At 37.6% G+C, this 18,607-nt stretch overlaps 9 protein-coding genes and 2 non-coding genes across 11 annotated transcripts; 6 read left to right on the top strand and 5 right to left on the bottom strand.

Annotated features, from left to right (window-relative positions):
* Nucleotides 1-165: 165 nt before the first annotated feature.
* Nucleotides 166-1,296, top strand: PEX35 (Pex35p; the record flags this gene model as incomplete). Its single annotated transcript, XM_033910613.1, has 1 exon — nt 166-1,296. One exon carries the CDS (start codon nt 166-168, stop codon nt 1,294-1,296), a length of 1,131 nt encoding a protein of 376 aa, XP_033766504.1.
* Nucleotides 1,297-1,509: 213 nt separating this feature from the next.
* On the bottom strand, nt 1,510-2,214 carry CLC1 (clathrin light chain CLC1; the record flags this gene model as incomplete). Its single annotated transcript, XM_033910612.1, has 1 exon — nt 1,510-2,214. The coding sequence occupies one exon, from the start codon at nt 2,212-2,214 to the stop codon at nt 1,510-1,512; it is 705 nt and encodes a 234-aa protein (XP_033766503.1).
* Nucleotides 2,215-2,466: 252 nt separating this feature from the next.
* TRS65 (Trs65p) lies at nt 2,467-4,146 on the bottom strand (the record flags this gene model as incomplete). The annotated part of the gene is made up of 1 exon (XM_033910611.1): nt 2,467-4,146. The coding sequence occupies one exon, from the start codon at nt 4,144-4,146 to the stop codon at nt 2,467-2,469; it is 1,680 nt and encodes a 559-aa protein (XP_033766502.1).
* Nucleotides 4,147-4,504: 358 nt separating this feature from the next.
* Nucleotides 4,505-5,542, bottom strand: MRPS35 (mitochondrial 37S ribosomal protein mS45; the record flags this gene model as incomplete). The annotated part of the gene is made up of 1 exon (XM_033910610.1): nt 4,505-5,542. One exon carries the CDS (start codon nt 5,540-5,542, stop codon nt 4,505-4,507), a length of 1,038 nt encoding a protein of 345 aa, XP_033766501.1.
* A 1,773-nt stretch (nt 5,543-7,315) lies between these two features.
* On the top strand, nt 7,316-7,389 carry SPAR_Gtrna30V. Its single transcript has one exon. It is a non-coding gene; the product is annotated as a tRNA-Val (tRNA).
* Nucleotides 7,390-7,894: 505 nt separating this feature from the next.
* TIF4631 (translation initiation factor eIF4G) lies at nt 7,895-10,747 on the top strand (the record flags this gene model as incomplete). The annotated part of the gene is made up of 1 exon (XM_033910609.1): nt 7,895-10,747. The coding sequence occupies one exon, from the start codon at nt 7,895-7,897 to the stop codon at nt 10,745-10,747; it is 2,853 nt and encodes a 950-aa protein (XP_033766500.1).
* A 637-nt stretch (nt 10,748-11,384) lies between these two features.
* GTR2 (Gtr2p) lies at nt 11,385-12,410 on the top strand (the record flags this gene model as incomplete). The annotated part of the gene is made up of 1 exon (XM_033910608.1): nt 11,385-12,410. The coding sequence occupies one exon, from the start codon at nt 11,385-11,387 to the stop codon at nt 12,408-12,410; it is 1,026 nt and encodes a 341-aa protein (XP_033766499.1).
* Nucleotides 12,411-12,558: 148 nt separating this feature from the next.
* SPAR_Gtrna29R lies at nt 12,559-12,630 on the bottom strand. Its single transcript has one exon. It is a non-coding gene; the product is annotated as a tRNA-Arg (tRNA).
* A 1,553-nt stretch (nt 12,631-14,183) lies between these two features.
* On the bottom strand, nt 14,184-14,462 carry SPAR_G03760 (uncharacterized protein; the record flags this gene model as incomplete). Its single annotated transcript, XM_033910607.1, has 1 exon — nt 14,184-14,462. The coding sequence occupies one exon, from the start codon at nt 14,460-14,462 to the stop codon at nt 14,184-14,186; it is 279 nt and encodes a 92-aa protein (XP_033766498.1).
* A 796-nt stretch (nt 14,463-15,258) lies between these two features.
* On the top strand, nt 15,259-16,050 carry RTS3 (Rts3p; the record flags this gene model as incomplete). Its single annotated transcript, XM_033910606.1, has 1 exon — nt 15,259-16,050. One exon carries the CDS (start codon nt 15,259-15,261, stop codon nt 16,048-16,050), a length of 792 nt encoding a protein of 263 aa, XP_033766497.1.
* A 945-nt stretch (nt 16,051-16,995) lies between these two features.
* NSR1 (Nsr1p) lies at nt 16,996-18,222 on the top strand (the record flags this gene model as incomplete). Its single annotated transcript, XM_033910605.1, has 1 exon — nt 16,996-18,222. One exon carries the CDS (start codon nt 16,996-16,998, stop codon nt 18,220-18,222), a length of 1,227 nt encoding a protein of 408 aa, XP_033766496.1.
* Nucleotides 18,223-18,607: the final 385 nt, after the last annotated feature.

The following is an 18,607-nucleotide window of genomic DNA, read 5'->3' as shown; positions in this document are numbered from 1 at the left end:
ATCATTTCCATATTTTTAGTTTTAATAGAAGTTAGCAAGGGCTATTATTTTTAAGTGCGAACACATAACAGCGAATATTCATGGGGAAAAGTTAAAACTCTATAGAAAACGTTACGAAATACACATCGTGAAGAGAGCCAATGGAAGTATACACTTGCTAACTATATGAAACACAGTCGTTCGAATGGTACTGGGACAGCAGTTTCTGGATTCAAGAAGATACTAAGACAGCTTTTACTCTTCTTGAACAAGAAGAGAAGAGAACAACTCGTCATAATCTTGAAAAGAATAACCCAAGTTTATGGAATGAACCTAATATTTTATGTCAATAAATGGAAAATGAAGAAACTGCAGGGAGAAAATCTTCATATCAATGATATCATGTCGTGGTTAAGAGAGTCTGCTATATTAGTATTGTTGAACATTCTATATCCAACTTTGGTGAAACTTCCATTTTTGAAGAACGACTATATTCATTGGTCCTCCATAGTAGGAGTATTGTTAATGCTTACCATGGGTGAAGTGCCCTCATGGGTTATCGCCCACTTTCTTGTCGAGGCTTTACACTCTAAATTTAAGGATTCAAAATTAACACAGTGGTTGAAAAAAAAAAGAATTCCCCAGGGTACGTTAATAAAATTCCAACAAATTTTTTTGTGTTCAGCAGTAGTTGTGTTATTTGCTAAACTGGACAGAAGCTCGTTACCATTTTGTGTGCTTTTTGACCACAGGTCCTTTTCAAAAGATTTCTTCACAATCAATGCCATTTTCACAGTTTTGGCGATATATCGCAGAATATCAAAATTCTTTTTTACTTCAGGAACGAAATCAAATAAAAGTGGCTACAGCCAGGAAATCCGGGACTTTTCTCAATTGCTTGGTGTTAAAAACCATAACGATTGGCCCATATCTTCGTCAAATTTGAAACATGTAATGGATAGGCTAAATGAAATACATGAAGTTACAATTGAGGATAACTATGCAAATTTTAACGAAAAATTAATAAATTCATGTTTCATCAAGGGATTTTTTCCAAGCCTAAAATGGACTATATTAAGGCAATGCATCGAATATTTATTTGTCACGAAAAGGCGCAGATTAATGAACAACAAATTACGGTGTATTGTGATGCTTCTTACATTCACCTTGATAGATCCAACAAGTAAAATGAAAATCAGCCCATTTTTCGTGAAACTTCTTGCGAAGTCCTTAGTTAATGTTTACCTAAAAAAGTATTGGCATTCTAACTTCCAGAAATATGTACTATTTTTTTTGTTTCAGTTCAACATTACGTGATGTGTTTTTTAGAAGAGAGAAGAGTTTACAAATTTGTAAAATATTCTATATTATAGTTGTCTTGATAAATGAATTTGTAGTATGATAGTAATAAATTAATTATTTACTGGAACCTATCAAAGATGATGCTCATGCATGACAGGGACAACGAAGAATAAGTCTTTTTTTTCATCTTCCCTAGTTCATTATTGGTTCTTATTATCCATCATCAGTTTAAGCACCGGGTGCCTTCGCATTACCTTTCAATCTCAATAGGATTTCTTTGAACTTTGACCTGTCTCTACCTCCAATGATATCCGCATCGTCTTGATTAATTAATTGAAGTGCACGATCCCAGGTTGTATTGTCTTGGCCAAAAAATTCATCTCTTTTCTTTGAGAAGGCCTCGGCCTCCTTAGCAGCATCTTCCAATTGCTGTTCCTTCTTTTTATTGTACGAATCGTAGAAATTGTCAATATGTTTGACAGCTTCATCCTGCAATTCCCTTTTTAACTCCTCGTCCTTCAAATCCTTTTCATGAATCTCTACAGCACGACGTTGTTTCCATTGGTCTACAACTTCAGAACGATCCTCATTAACAGATTCTGTACTTTGATTGACGGGTGCACCCTCGAATTTTGAGAATTCATCATCTTCTTCGCCATTATCATTACTACTAGGTACACTACCATATTGATCGTTCGAGACTCCGCTATTTGTGGAGTTAATATCTGGAAATTGCTCTTCAAAATCCTTAATTTCATCATCACCTTTGGCGGGGGAGGCGTCCCTTTCCAATATATCTTCATCTTGTTCAGTCTTGAACTCGTCTCCAACTATCTCTGCTTCTCTTTTCAAAAAATCGGTGTCGTCTTCTTTTTTATCGTTGGATGTGAAATCAATGTTTTGATCTTCTAAAGGGGGAAACTTCTCAGACATTTTATATATGCGTATCTAATGAAACAGCGGGTCCTTCAATCAATCTCTTAGGTGCCTCGCAACGCCTGAATAGAGCTGTAAAACCCTTTTTCCACCACATATATTTTTCAGTTTACTTGTTTAATCCTCTAGTGCCCCTTTCGGTGTAAAAAAAAAACTGTTACTCTCGTGTAATGTGATGATAATAACTTTTATAGAAATGTTACAGATTGATATGTAGTCTATGTTTATGAAAATGTGTATGTGTTTGCCTCACTGGATTAACACAGATGCACCATTACCAACTTCTATAAGTTCGTTTGTATTTAAATCCAATACCTTGAGTCCGGAAAGAGTGCCATAATATCCGGACATAATACCAATAAATCGTAAATCTACGAAGTATGTTTCTCTCGGAGGTACAACTGGAATTTTGTAATCGTTGGATAACAGTATAATTCCCTCCGCAATTTTTCTATATTTCTTATGCAGTTGGTACTCGTTTTCTAGTGTCAAGGGTGGATTAGGGATAATCCCACTATTCATGCCGTAGTTGTTTATGCCACTGCTATTGCGTAAGCTATTCGCCGAAGGGATTGGGTTTATTGTATTGTTATAATACACAACAAGATCCAAAGGGGATGATGATGAATTAATGATTTGAAGCCTCATAGTAAACTTTTCACCCTTAATAACTTTTATATTGTTATTGATAAACTTAAATTTTACATTGCTTAATTTGCTATTCACCAATGATGTAGTGGAAGCAGCTCCAAGACTAAATCTTGAGGAGGAAATCCCACCTAATCTTGCGTTGCTCAAACCACCAGAATTAACGTTGCTGGATGCACCATTAAAAGAAACACTGTGATTGATATTATTGTTGGTACTCGAGTACTGAGAAGATGTCGAAGAAATCGGCATCGAACGTTTCAATGTCACTTCTGTTTCCCATGACGTTCTCACAGGTAATTTCAGATCATGACGCAACTCAAGTTCGTATGCTAAGGTTATTCTTACACGATGTGGTTGGGTTGATTTGGGTAACAGAACTAGTTTAAAAGTGGCGCTAATGCTATCGTATGAAAACGCAGTGATGGGCACTTTCAGGGGACAAATTGGATCAAGTTTGATTTGAGAAGTTCCGTCAATTAGCTTATACGATATTTCGTGAAAATTTAACTTAAGAAAAGAATTGTGTTCTTTAGGATAAATAAATTTCTTAGTCAGTTGTTCGGATGCTTTAGAGGTCTGAAAATCTAGCGATGATAATATGCAATGCTCAGATTTCAAAGAGATGTTCCTCAACCTCATATTCAGAAGTGAGAATATTGGGTACTGCAGCTTTAAAGTGAATGTATTGAGATTTCTAGAAGTTTCCGTTTCTTGGGTTTCACTTTTAGAAGTAGCTGGATGAGTCGTCCTAGCATTTTTCTCTACGTGATTACCGGTCTCTTTGAATGAATTGTTGGGTGTGGAAGACCAGGAATAAACCGGCTCAAAGCTTGGCAAAATCTCCTCGCTACAGTACCTGTCTAATGTATAACAAGTCCGCGGAACTTGTAATGAATCCTGGTTATTAAGGTTTGCATCCACAGACTTATACTCAAACACAAATTTGATTTGGTTGTTATAACCGTTATTCATAACCACATTTGATTTGAAAAGGACTTTCGAACAGCAATCGTCTTTCAATCTCCAGAGGTTTTCATCGTCCTCAATCTTAGTAAAAAAGTCATCGATAGTGCTTGTCCTGGTAACTTGCGCTTCATTTATTGATATTGTCATATCTTGCAGTTCAAACCTCTTGTTTTCTTGCAAATTATCATGAAACCGCAACCAAAGATTCAGTTGCTCGTCGAATATAATGAATTCACGGCACAAATGTGATTGACGCAACTGTTCTATATTACTTCCATCAAGGTCGCTACGCAGCGGTACGAAACATTCCATGGCCAATGATTTACGATTTACCAATTGTGCTCAATTCGTATATTTTCCATAAAGTGCAGAATTGTAAACTCAGCTCTCGCTTCACTTTACTTACCCACAAATTTGCAGCATTTGCTTTTGATTATTTTTGGTACCGATTTTTCATGGGTCCTACATTTCTCGTACTAAAATAGAAAGATGTGAAAGAAAGAAAAATAAGCCCTGCAAACGAGTGTTGGAGGAATGTGTCAGAGGTGATCATAACCTCTTTGTTGGATATATATATTTATATAGAATATTTTATGTACAAGTGATAATGGCTGAAAATACGAAGACGTATACATATATAGAAGAAGTGATTCATAAGACCAAAAAGTGATCACATATATACCATTTGGCCCAGCTTATTAAAGCCAACTCTTCTATCTTTCTTGTTATCCCTATTTCCACTACCGTAACGGTATCCCACTTTTCCAACCTTTGCGTCAGTAAATTTGAATTGTGATCTTTCACCTTGGACAAGCTCACCATATACAACTTTAGTATTCTTATTAGTTAATTGGTGGTGGCCACTAGAATGTTCTCCAACCGTGGACAAGTTCTTTAAGGTTTCTACAGCAGGTTCTAGTTCCAAAACATGGGCTGCATCGACAGGTCCAAAAGGCTCAGATTCTGCTATGGTGAGGAACCTTGATGCTAAAGTCTTTTGGGGAACAGGAATTTCGCTTAAGTTCTCCCGTTTAAAAGAAGCATCTGAATCGAAGACGGGGAACATTCTATACAAAGTCTCATCCATAGTTTTTAAATTTGAGGATACCCTGTTCCGTTTGCTCCAACTGTTTTCCACGCCAACCAATTTTACAATAGCCTCCACACGAGGAATTTTTAATCCGTACTTTTGAGAAACTTGCTGGGTAGAAAGTCCTTCCACAGTAATCTCTTCGAAAATACGTTGCCTCAATTGCGGGCTTAATACATAATTTGTCTTACAATGTGGGTTTGAAGGAAAAGGTTGTAACAATCTATCCTTGAAAACGTTTTGCAACCTTTTATTTTCTACAGGAGGAGGACCTAATGTCCCATCATACCTTAGCTGCAATGGTTTCTTGGTTACCGGGTGCTCTAAACTTTGTCCCCTTTCCAAATCTGGTTTTATGTAGTTAGGTACATGATTCGTCGGAACCGCGAAATACTTGTTCATCACATATTCTCCCTTGTAATTTTTTGGACCCAAAAATTGTCTCATGGCAGTCTTTAGGTTTGTGTTATGCTTCTTTGGATGTTGTCTTCCCAATTTCTTGAATGGATAAAATGGATAGGCTATCCTTCTGCGAGAAATGTGTCTCACCTGAGTCCATGACAATATCGCATTAGTTCCTCTTAGCTTAGAAGAGGTACCTGTTAAGCCGTAACTCATCACAATCGAATACTACTAGCAGTGTGGAGTGGCTTTTCTCTTTTTTTTCAACTTTGTAGTTTTTGTCATGTACTTTGTTTCCAAAGAGTCCTTTTCATTTTTTTATTCGGCTTCTATTTTGCTGTTGCACCATCCGTACAATACATAATTAATTGGTAATATTCTAAATGGCGAGTTTGTTGTTCTTGAAAACAATAAGATGAAATGTGTTGATAATTAGAGGTTAATAATAGTATTAGTGAAGAGTAAGTATGGATCTTCTTATACTATATAAGAGAGGTATATAAAACACACGCCGATTGGTCATATTAATTATGACCAATATAATAATGATTCCAGTATAATGATTTACTTTCGTGGCTTTAAAGATTTTACAGGTTCAATACCAAATTCATTTGGTTCTTTGATTAAGTCAAGGTATTCTTCATGATGATTATGTTTTATGGAATTTTCAATTTGTTGAATTCCTGTATGTCCCATTCTTTTATGAGCATCTTCCAAGGTAATAGACCTTTTGGTTAGTTTAAATCAGGGAGGAGAAGTAGGTTTATTGCATTTATTTTTGAATCATCGGAAGGACGTTCAATTAACTCATTCATTTTTACGTTAATGACACCATTTATTATCTTGGTTTTATTTTTATGATTTTGTTTCCCAAGTTGGTATATTTTCGACGTAAAACCATTTTGGTTTTCTTGGCTAGGTCATGACAGCTGATTATAGTAGATTTTTCTTCCGGTACATAGTGAGTCAATAAGCACTTATTGTCAGTATTGTTGTGACCATTCTTGATTTTTATATAGCCATACCCTTTAACAGACACTGTGCTGTTTTCCCTAATACCAAAAAATCGTGTACTGATATTACTGTCTTCGTAATTATGTAGTAAGGTTTTGTCATTGGCAATGTTTACGCCGGAACCAGTATCAATAATTACCAGTTTTTTTCTGTTGTACACTTTGTTCTTCCTTTTTGTGTCTTGCTCCAAGACTTTTGTTCGTTTGTACTGGATTTAAGTTGTTGTTGTTTCTGTGTACCTTGCGAATAATAGGTTTTTGAGAAATTTGCCGTGTCAGGCCTAAGCTCTCTCTTTGGTTTCTTTTTGGAGTTAATTGACCAATGGAAAACAGATTTGCAATACATGTAGCTATTTTCTATTTGATCGTCATCCATTGGGCTCAAATCAATTACTGTTTCAATAACAGTATTGACTAGAAATTCTTCGTGATTAATTCCTACGTTATGTGGAATATTGTACAAACATTGTTTCACAGAATTTCTTAAAGATTCGTGGAAGGTCCCCATGATAGCTTCTTGTAGAAAACCCTATAGATTGGGACAATCTTTGCAGCGTTTAAAAAAAATCCATTTTTCCAGCTTTTGAAGTTTATTCAATAGTAATGCGGAACTTCTACATGTTGTGTCAACCAAAACCTTTTCCCAGGCTCTAATTCTGACATTTCTACCGTGGAGAATTCCTTTTGTTTTTTTTTCAAACCATCGATTATCCTAAAAATGCCAGTTGTATTTGTGTTCATGATAACTAAACTTTCATCGAGTCCTTTTTCGATTTCTATGATATGACTGTTTCTCAATCTTTATGCCATCTTCTTACACCGCATGTGATAATATACTACTAAATATATGACATTAGAATTTCATTCCAACAAGTAAAAATTGGTGGTATAGAAATAGAGCAGCGGTAAGGTTGGCCCGAGTTTTGATTCCACACCAACAAATATAGTCAATATTCAAATATTTTCCAATAAAAGTGGTTTCGTGGTCTAGTCGGTTATGGCATCTGCTTAACACGCAGAACGTCCCCAGTTCGATCCTGGGCGAAATCATTTTTTTGTAAATTAAGTTAATAAGATTTCCTTTGAGACCTCTAAAGTGACAGTTCAGTTACGTATTACTAGCGTTTATGAACCTCTTGGGTATCACGACGTCAGATTGCCATCGTAGTGGAGTGATCAAATATAACGGGCATTATCCTCATCGCATCTCGATAACGACGTGAGAAACGATTTTTCTTCTTTTACACCGTATTTTTGTGCGTCCTTTTTCATTACAGCTTTTTTTCTAGTTTTTTTTCTCGTTCTGTTTCCCTGACAAAATTTTTTTTTTTTTCAAGAAAAATTTTCGATGCCGCGTTCTCTGTGTGCAACGGATGGATGGTAGATGGAATTTCAATATGTTGCTTGAAATTTTACTAATCTTGACATTATGATAATTATTTTACTTAGTTATGATTCTTTCTTTTCCCTTCATTATTTGAAAGCTTCTTACTTTACTACTTCTTGCTCATAAATAAGCAAGGTAAGAGGACAACTGTAATTACCTATTACAATAATGACAGACGAAACTGTTCAACCGACACAATCTGCTCCAAGGCAGGAATCTGCTGCTCTGAAACAGACAGGCGATGATCTACAGGAGTCTCAACAACAACAACAGCGTGGCTACAACAACTACAACAATGGCAGCAACTATACTCAAAAGAAGCCTTACAACAGCAACAGACCTCATCAGCAAAGAGGCGGTAAGTTTGGACCAAATAGATATAACAGCCGTGGCAACTATAATGGTGGCGGTAGTTTTAGAGGTGGACACATGGGGGCCAACGGCTCAAACGTACCATGGACTGGTTACTACAATAACTACCCTGTTTACTATCAGCCACAGCAAATGGCGGCCGCTAGTGGTGCCCCTGCCAATGCTATTCCTGTTGAAGAGAAGTCTCCTGTTCCATCTAAAATAGAAATCACTACCAAGTCTGGTGAACATCTAGATTTAAAAGAACAGCATAAGGCCAAGCTACAGTCTCAGGAAAGATCTGCCATGTCTCCACAACTGGACTCAAAGTCAGAGGAAACTTCTGATTCTACTCCTACTCCGACTCCTACCCCTTCCACCAATGATTCTAAAGCCAGTTCTGAAGAAAATATATCTGAAGCTGAGAAGACGAGAAGAAATTTCATCGAACAAGTCAAACTTCGTAAAGCAGCTTTAGAAAAGAAGAGAAAGGAGCAACTTGAAGGTGCTAGTGGCAACAATAATATTCCAACGAAAACTGCCCCAGAAAAGGTGGAAGAAAAGGGATCAGACAAACCTGAGGTAACTGAAGAAACCAAATCTGCTGAAGAAAAATCTGCTGAATCAGAAAATAAGCAAGATACTCCACTTAAAGAAGGCGAACAAGAAGAAAAAGGACAAGTAAAGGAAGAATCCACTCCAAAGGTGTTGACTTTTGCTGAACGTTTGAAGTTGAAGAAACAACAAAAAGAACGAGAAGAAAAGACGGAGGAGAAGGAAGATAAGGAAGTGCCGGTACAGGAGGAGACAAAGGGCACCACAGAGTTCGCTCCTGTGCCTCCCACTGAACAAGATAAAGAAGAAACTGAAGTCACCGAAACCAAACAGCCAAAGGCTGATGAATCTGCCACAGCCCCGGCTATTCCAGCAGAATCTGATGATGCTGAAGTTGAGGCTGAAGCCGGTGATGTCGGAGTAAAGGCTGAACTTGAAGCTGAAGACGAAACTGCAACTGATGAAACTGATGATGGTACAAATACCGTCTCTCACATATTGAATGTATTGAAAGATGCTACACCAATTGAAGATGTCTTTTCTTTTAACTATCCAGAAGGTATTGAAGGCCCGGATATCAAATACAAGAAAGAACATGTCAAGTACACATATGGGCCAACTTTCTTGCTTCAATTTAAGGATAAATTAAACGTTAAAGCGGATGCCGAATGGGTCCAAAGCACTTCTTCTAAAATTGTTATTCCGCCAGGAATGGGTAGAGGAAATAGATCTAGAGATTCTGGCAGATTTGGAAATAATTCTAGTCGTGGCCATGACTTCAGAAATAGCTCAGTGAGAAATATGGATGACAGAGCTAATTCAAGGACCTCATCAAAGAGAAGATCAAAGAGAATGAATGATGACAGGAGGTCGAATAGATCTTACACATCGAGAAGAGACCGCGAGAGAGGTTCTTACAGAAATGAAGATAAGAGAGAGGATGACAAACCAAAGGAAGAAGTTGCTCCACTTGTTCCAAGTGCTAATAGATGGATTCCAAAATCCAAGGCCAAAAAGACTGAAAAGAAATTGGCCCCTGATGGAAAGACTGAACTATTGGACAAGGATGAAGTTGAAAGAAAGATGAAGTCACTGCTGAACAAACTTACTTTGGAAATGTTCGATGCTATTTCATCCGAAATTTTAGCCATTGCAAACATATCAGTATGGGAAACAAACGGTGAAACGCTAAAGGCAGTAATAGAGCAGATTTTCTTAAAGGCCTGTGACGAACCTCATTGGTCTTCTATGTACGCCCAATTATGTGGTAAAGTTGTTAAAGAGTTAAACGCGGATATTTCAGATGAAACTAATGAAGGTAAGACTGGTCCAAAATTGGTCTTGCATTATTTGGTCGCTAGATGTCATGCCGAATTCGACAAGGGTTGGACCGATAAATTACCAACAAACGAAGATGGTACACCATTAGAACCTGAAATGATGTCTGAAGAGTATTATGCGGCTGCTTCCGCTAAGAGAAGAGGTCTAGGTTTAGTTCGTTTCATCGGTTTCTTGTACCGTCTGAATCTGTTAACTGGAAAGATGATGTTCGAATGTTTCCGTAGATTAATGAAGGATTTGACAGACTCCCCATCTGAAGAAACTCTAGAGTCCGTTGTTGAACTGTTAAGTACCGTTGGTGAACAATTTGAGACCGATAGTTTCAGGACAGGTCAAGCTACATTGGAAGGTTCACAATTGCTCGATAGCTTGTTCGGCATTTTAGACAATATTATCCAAACTGCCAATATTTCTAGTAGAATCAAATTCAAGTTGATTGACATTAAAGAATTAAGGCACGATAAGAACTGGAATAGTGATAAGAAGGACAACGGTCCTAAGACCATTCAACAGATTCATGAAGAAGAAGAAAGACAACGTCAATTGAAGAACAACTCTAGATCTAACTCAAGACGTACGAACAACTCCAGTAATAGACATTCTTTCAGAAGGGACGCTCCTCCAGCATCAAAAGATAGCTTTATTACAACCAGAACATATTCTCAAAGGAATAGTCAAAGGGCTCCTCCTCCAAAAGAAGAACCAGCTGCACCAACTTCTACCGCAACAAATATGTTCAGTGCATTAATGGGTGAAAGTGATGACGAAGAGTAAAATGAATAAACTATGGTAGGTACGAGAACACTTTTGGATGTAAGAATGTTGGTAGAAAGTCTAATAAAATAATAAATTAATAGTTCAACACAAACCCAATTTTCTAACGTGTAATCCTGCGCTATTAATTGAAAATATGTGCATGGAGAAGAAAGAAAAGCGTCACTGAGGTACTAATGTTATATTTTTTTAATAAATGGGCGTATTTCTTTTCACTAAAAAGCCATAAGCAAGTTTGAAGCATTCCAATAGGTAATCTTCTTACCGCATCTTTTATTCTTCCTATCCTGTTCTATATGTCCATGTCCTTCTGTATTTTTATTTATAACATCGCCACTCTTTGTTTACGATATGTTTTATATAACAGGCCACTCAGCATATGTATAGTTTTGTATATTTATATCATTATTAGCTGACGGCCTTAACTTCATATTTTGATTAAATCATGCTATTCCTTCGGCCATTTGTCCTTTTTTATAGAGGCCACGAAAGGGAAGGACCGTTTCCGGACAACAGAAACAATAAAAACATCAAAAGTTATACTGATAAGTTGGTCATGGGAGACTCCTAATAAGGCTTGTCATTTCAACACTACATTAACACACTTCAGGAAAACGGTACTGATATACGGACGAACATGAGTTTAGAGGCCACAGATTCCAAGGCCATGGTTTTGTTGATGGGTGTAAGAAGGTGTGGAAAATCATCCATCTGTAAAGTGGTTTTTCATAATATGCAGCCTTTGGATACATTGTATCTAGAGTCAACCTCAAATCCTTCTCTGGAGCATTTTTCCACCCTTATCGATCTGGCAGTCATGGAGCTTCCCGGGCAGCTAAATTACTTTGAACCAAGTTATGATTCTGAAAGATTATTTAAGAGCGTTGGGGCATTAGTATATGTCATTGATTCCCAAGATGAATATATCAATGCGATCACAAATCTGGCGATGATTATTGAGTATGCATACAAGGTAAACCCTTCCATTAATATAGAGGTTTTGATTCACAAGGTTGATGGCCTTAGCGAAGATTTTAAAGTGGATGCTCAGCGTGATATAATGCAACGGACAGGTGAAGAGTTGCTTGAACTGGGGCTGGATGGTGTTCAGGTTTCTTTTTACTTAACCTCGATTTTTGATCACTCAATATATGAGGCATTCTCAAGGATTGTGCAAAAGCTAATACCGGAATTGTCTTTTCTGGAGAATATGCTAGATAACTTGATTCAGCATTCAAAAATTGAAAAAGCCTTCTTATTCGATGTTAATTCCAAAATATATGTTTCCACAGATTCGAACCCTGTCGATATACAAATGTATGAAGTATGCTCCGAGTTTATAGACGTGACGATTGATTTATTCGATTTATATAAAGCACCTGTGCTACGGAATAGCCAAAAGAGCTCAGACAAGGATAATGCGATAAATCCTCGCAATGAGCTACAGAATGTATCACAACTAGCCAATGGTGTGATTATTTATTTGAGACAGATGATTAGAGGGTTAGCGTTGGTTGCAATCATAAGACCTAATGGCACAGATATGGAAAGCTGTTTAACGGTCGCAGATTATAATATTGATATTTTCAAGAAGGGATTGGAGGATATTTGGGCGAATGCAAGAGCTAATCAAGCCAAAAATAGTATTGAGGATGATATGTGAAAGACGTAAGGCGTGAAAGTATTAGAGTAAATAGATACATACTAAAAATGATAGTAAATCAAGTGACTTAATGGACAAAACCCTTGGGGGAGCCAGTCATAAGTGTTCTGCTAACGAAAGAATCATTTCATATAATGGTGCAAAAAAGCACTCACGATGGGGGTCGAACCCATAATCTTCTGATTAGAAGTCAGACGCGTTGCCATTACGCCACGCGAGCTTACTTTGATTGTGAATATGATTATAGAGAGAGATATATACGCACATATAAGATACTGCTGAAATTACTCTGAAGAACAATACGACATGATATACAACAAAATTGAGAATCATTGTGTTGGAACTGTTGGAATGAAATTCTAATATCATATATTTAGTAGTGTATTATCTGTTGGAATGAAATTCTAATATCATCTATTTAATAGTATATTATAATATGCGGTGCAAGAGGATGGCATAAAGATTGAGAAACAGTCATCCAATCTAATGGAAGCTGAAATGCAAGGATTGATAATGTAATAGGATAATGAATGACAACATATAAAAGGAAAGAAGATAAAGTTATAACACTATGTAGAACTATCGATTCCCTTTTGTGGATTCCTATATCCTCGAGGAGAACTTCTAGTATATTCTATATACCTAATATTATAGCCTTTAGTAACAATGGAATCCCAACAATTATCTCAATATTCACCAACTTCCCATTATTGTCGATGCAAAAAGTACTGATTTTTATCTTTGTCATTTGTACCATGTACTTTTTTGGTAGTGAATACCTGTTCGTTCCAGATGTAGTTCGCGATTACTGTTCAAAGTAGTTGCCTATGTTTACCTTAAAGCATGATTGGTACCATTTAAGGAAGTTGTCCTGTTTCGACGACGACAGAAATAACAAGACAAGATCATGTGTAGAAGAAAATGAAAGCCACCGAAATTTTTTACCCCCAAGGGGGAATGTTGGGACAATTGGCGAATCACTGTTCACATTCACACAAGGTACTATGATATCAATATAAATGTTTACATCGTATGCGTCTACGTATCACCGCAAGTACTGTTATATTGGTCAAATTTTACATGACGATTCAGCGTTACTTTTCTATACCTCTCTTACATTCTATGAGAAGATTTGCTTTTATTCTCAGTAGATACTGCAATTTAACCAGTAATATCAATATGAACCCAGATTTCTTATAAGGTACCGAAATATGTATCATTGTATGAAAGGTACATTATTCTTGCCGCATGGCAAAAATATGCGGCTCATATCTTACAAACTTTGAACTGTGATGAATTGAACTAAGGGGTGTAGAAAATGTGACGTAGCGAAGATACAAAAAGAACGAAAACAAAATAGCAGATACCCCGCTCTGTGAGTTTCTTCAAGGGTTTGACAAGTGTGTTTAGAGAGAGTTGAATTTTTTGATTTTCTTGGCGTTCTTAGAATATCTTATCGTAGCATTGCCCTTATCTACCCGACGGAGAAGAAATACTAAGATATGATGTTATATTTTTTATAGTTCATGAATATTAGTGTGTATTTACAGTGAGAAAGCAATCGTACAGAAATGCATAAATGAAGAACCGACATATAAAGAAATCGTATCGACACTAAGTAACCCTTCATCTTTCTGGCCTTCCACCGCCACTTCGCTCAGCCTCATCTGTAGGCTAATCGTATGTCGTTTTTTTAAAAAAAGTTGTTTGAATGCAAAAGTAGCCACTATACGTGCACGGTAAACACAAAAACGTAAAGATCGCATCAGGCGTTTACCAACCTTGAATTTGGCTCTGTCTTAAGGAGTGATTAGTATTCGGACTCGCCGTCGCCGTCTCTTGCAATAAGTCCATGTTCTTGCTCTGGAATAGGGTGAACTCCTTAACTATTTTCTCTTCCAGGCTCAGTTCTTCAAGTTGTAGAGCGAAATCAATCATACTGCTACTGCCATGATCACCGCTTGTACCACTAGCGTCACTTATGAGGCCCTGATCTGCTTGAATATTTGTGAAATGAGCGCTTGAAGAGAGATGGTTGAAGTATCCAGACATAAACGCTTTTATTTTTTAAATTTAATCTTTTGCTACAGTCTATGGTACTACTGAAATATTAAAATCCGTAGAATCACTACAATATACAATAAATACGATCTCATTACGATCGCATGCACGACGTATTACAAGGCGGGGGAAAGAAGAAATGCAGCGCCAGAACCACAGCGACGAAGCGGGTTTGTGGCTTTCACACCCCGCCCCTATCAAAATCAATAACAACGTGTTCAACACGCTGTACCAAAAACCATAACAGCAAGCCAGCGTAATCTATCCCGCGAATGACACATCCTGCTCTTACAGATGATCCCGGGCTGTCCACAAAAAAGCCTGGAAATTTCAGATTTGGCAGCTACCGCGGAGTAGTGGTCATGACCGGAGAGAGTTGCCAAAAAGGTGACTGACTCAACTCCCCTCACAGCCCGGATCAATTTTTCCATGCGTTTCCACGGAAATCCGAGGTTTGCCGTTAAAGTCCCAAATTGGCGATGGATGATGAGATAATGCGCCCTTATCAACCACGCTAAAAATTGCCCCACGCTGTACTCAACGATCATAGCTGGCTATTGTTATCGTTGGCTTAGATGGTTTCGCCCGTACAAAAATAGACTTGCATATATATAAAGCTTATCTTCGGCCTCAGTCTAAAAAACTGTTTCTTGACTAATATCATTTTTGTCTCGACTTCGTTTCCTTAGACCATATATAATAGAAGGCTAATCATTGCGCTCTTTTCTTACAGATACATATAGACATATATCTCATTGATCATAGCATTAGTAGAAGATAAAGTATAATGATCGCTACTTCCAGAACCGCAAACATGAACAAAGAATCAAAGCACAAGAAGGCTGTGGCTAAACCATCTAGAGAGAGACAAACTTCAGTTACAAGGGCCATGAGGCCGGCTGTAGCACGTGATCCTCGCAGGCTTTCGACGTCGTCGTCTCCCTCTTCTTCACCAATATCAGCACAGAGAAGGCTTTCGAGGGAAGAAATAATAAACGAAATGGAAAAGGAGCAAGACGCTATTGTAGTAAGACTTCTACGGGAAATTGAAACTTTGAAAGAAGAAAACTCTAGGTTAAAAAACCAACTGCACCACCCAGTTCCAGCAAGAAAATCGTCTCCCTTTTTCGAAAGCGAGTCAGCGATCCTTGACGATGATGACTGCAATTATGGATACACACTGGACACTCCGACGCTAAAGCTCACAGATGGTGCATCCAGACGTGCCGTGCTTCCTTTAACTCCCAAAGACTCCATGTCCCATATTTCTCATTCCGCCAGAAGATCGAGCCGGAATGCTTCCATATCTAACGGGACAAGCATTTCAGACACGATTTTTCCCATCGAGACTAAAATCCACTCAGCACCAACAGCAAACAGAAACCTTTCCTCCGCAGATCTTCCACATCACACTCTTCTTCCACGTTCTCTAAGCGGCATTTCATCCAGCGATTTAACTGAGTCGGGTACTCTTCTTCATGATAGAAGAAGGCGTTCTTCCAATTACAGCCTCGATGGCTCAAACTCTCTGAAAGCTGATCTCATGGCAAAAAGATTCCAAACCGGTTCATTGAAATAAGATATAAGCGAGACACAAAACTTTTTCCAATCATATTCTTTTCTTTTGATCTTTGGCAATCCAACACATAAGCAGTTCGTGCACTTGCGTTATAAAGCGTGGTTTCTCACTTGGTTTTTTTTTTATATTTTTTTTTTGAAAACCTCATTCTAGGTACAGCTTTGGTGTTTTTCGGAGCCACTACTTATTATTATATAGTTTATTTCATATATATAGAAAATAAATATACATTTAAAGCCTTACCGGAAATAGAACTATTTTTGCTTCGCTTTTGTTTTCTTTAAATATCTTGAACCCCCCCTCAACGAAAATATAAAACTGTTTAATACAAGAGAAAAGAAAAGAGGTAAAAAGGGAAGGCACGAAATTATCAGGCATTTAAATAACAACCCAAATCCTTGTTTTACACATTTTACCGTCCCATTATGCACTCTTGAGCTACGGCCCTAGTAGTTCTCATTTACTCATAGCCAGTAAAAGTGATTACGCTCATTGTCTATTCTGTTATAAATAATTTCCCCAATTTACCTAGCCTATATATACAATCATGTCTTTGTTCACGTAGACTTCAATGAGAGAAATTGAATAATAATGATTGCAATTTGACAGGTAGTCCTTATTACCCTTTGTTTTCAAGGTACGTAATCTCTCCGGGGGGTAAGCGCCTGATGTATGGGTCCCCATGCCCTTTTTTTTTTTTCGTTTCTTTTTTCACTCCATTTCTTTTTCTTTTCTGGTGAAAAATTTGCAAGGGCAGCTCATCGCAAGAATGAAAATTTTCAATCCAATATTAAAAGTACTTAAGCGTAGTTGTTGCTGTCTGCACTTTCCGTACAATTAATACCTTCTTGCCATTTCCTTTCTTAATGTTCTTCTTATTCTTGCTTCGAAAAGACGAACTGTTAACCAATCTCAGATCACTCAACCCAGGCAGGATAATATAAGATGGCTAAGACTACTAAAGTAAAAGGTAACAAGAAGGAAGCTAAGGCTTCCAAGCAAGCCAAAGAAGAAAAAGCTAAGGCTGTCTCTTCCTCTTCCTCCGAATCATCATCTTCATCTTCATCTGAATCCGAGTCTGAATCCGAGTCTGAGTCCGAATCCTCATCTTCATCCTCTGACTCTGAATCCTCATCTTCATCCTCTTCTGACAGCGAAAGTGAAGCTGAAAAAAAGAAGGAGGAATCCAAGGATTCTTCATCTTCTGACTCTTCTTCTGACGAAGAAGAAAAAGAAGAAGAAACCAAGAAGGAAGAATCTAAAGAATCTTCTAGTTCCGATTCATCTTCCTCTTCATCTTCTGATAGCGAGAGCGAAAAGGAAGATTCTAACGACAAGAAGCGTAAATCTGAAGACGCTGAGGAAGAAGAAGAAGAAGAGTCTTCCAACAAGAAACAAAAGAATGAAGAAACCGAAGAACCTGCTACTATTTTTGTTGGTAGACTATCGTGGTCCATTGATGACGAATGGTTGAAGAAGGAATTCGAACACATTGGTGGTGTCATTAGTGCCAGAGTTATCTATGAAAGAGGTACCGATAGATCTCGTGGTTATGGTTACGTTGATTTTGAAAATAAATCTTACGCTGAAAAGGCCATTCAAGAAATGCAAGGTAAGGAAATTGATGGTAGACCAATCAACTGTGACATGTCCACAAGCAAGCCAGCTGGTAACAACAACAACGATCGTGCCAAAAAATTCGGTGACACTCCATCTGAGCCATCTGACACTTTGTTCTTGGGTAACTTATCTTTCAATGCTGACAGAGACGCTATTTTCGAATTGTTCGCTAAGCAAGGTGAAGTTGTTTCCGTTCGTATTCCAACACACCCAGAAACCGAACAACCAAAGGGTTTCGGTTACGTTCAATTCTCCAACATTGAGGACGCCAAGAAGGCTCTCGAAGCTTTGCAAGGTGAATACATCGACAACAGACCAGTTAGATTAGACTTCTCCTCTCCAAGACCAAACAACGATGGTGGTCGTGGCGGTAGCCGTGGCTTTGGTGGTCGTGGAGGTGGTCGTGGCGGTAACCGTGGATTCGGTGGCCGTGGTGGCGCTCGTGGTGGCCGTGGCGGTTTCAGACCATCTGGTTCTGGTGCTAATACTGCTCCATTGGGCAGATCAAGAAACACCGCTTCTTTCGCTGGTTCAAAGAAAACATTTGATTAATGAGAAAATGAGAAGAACTTCAATTTCAATTTTTCTTTTTTTTACGTTAATTACTACATTCCATTTTTGAGGAAAAATTTGGTTTATAATATTTTGTGTACATTAGTAAGTAAATAGGATACATTCTTAAACTTTTTATTCACCATCTCTACCTCACCTCATTTCTTTCAATGGCTGGTTTTTTTTTCCTATTCAGAATGAGATGAGATCGTTATATACGGGCGACTACTAGTACCGAGAAAATACTCAAAAAATTTCAGTTACATGAAATAATTATCTAAAGAAAAGCCTAGGCATTATAGTTGATTAGGCAATAAAAATTTTTTTTAAGCTATATCATATATTACACTTAGAGATATAAACATACTCATATTACAGTGCTATC

This window comes from Saccharomyces paradoxus, chromosome VII (assembly GCF_002079055.1).
Source record: "Saccharomyces paradoxus chromosome VII, complete sequence".
Lineage (NCBI taxonomy): Eukaryota > Fungi > Ascomycota > Saccharomycetes > Saccharomycetales > Saccharomycetaceae > Saccharomyces > Saccharomyces paradoxus.
The sequence above is the reverse complement of the archived record's forward strand: the minus strand, read 5'-3'. Positions and strand labels throughout refer to the sequence as shown.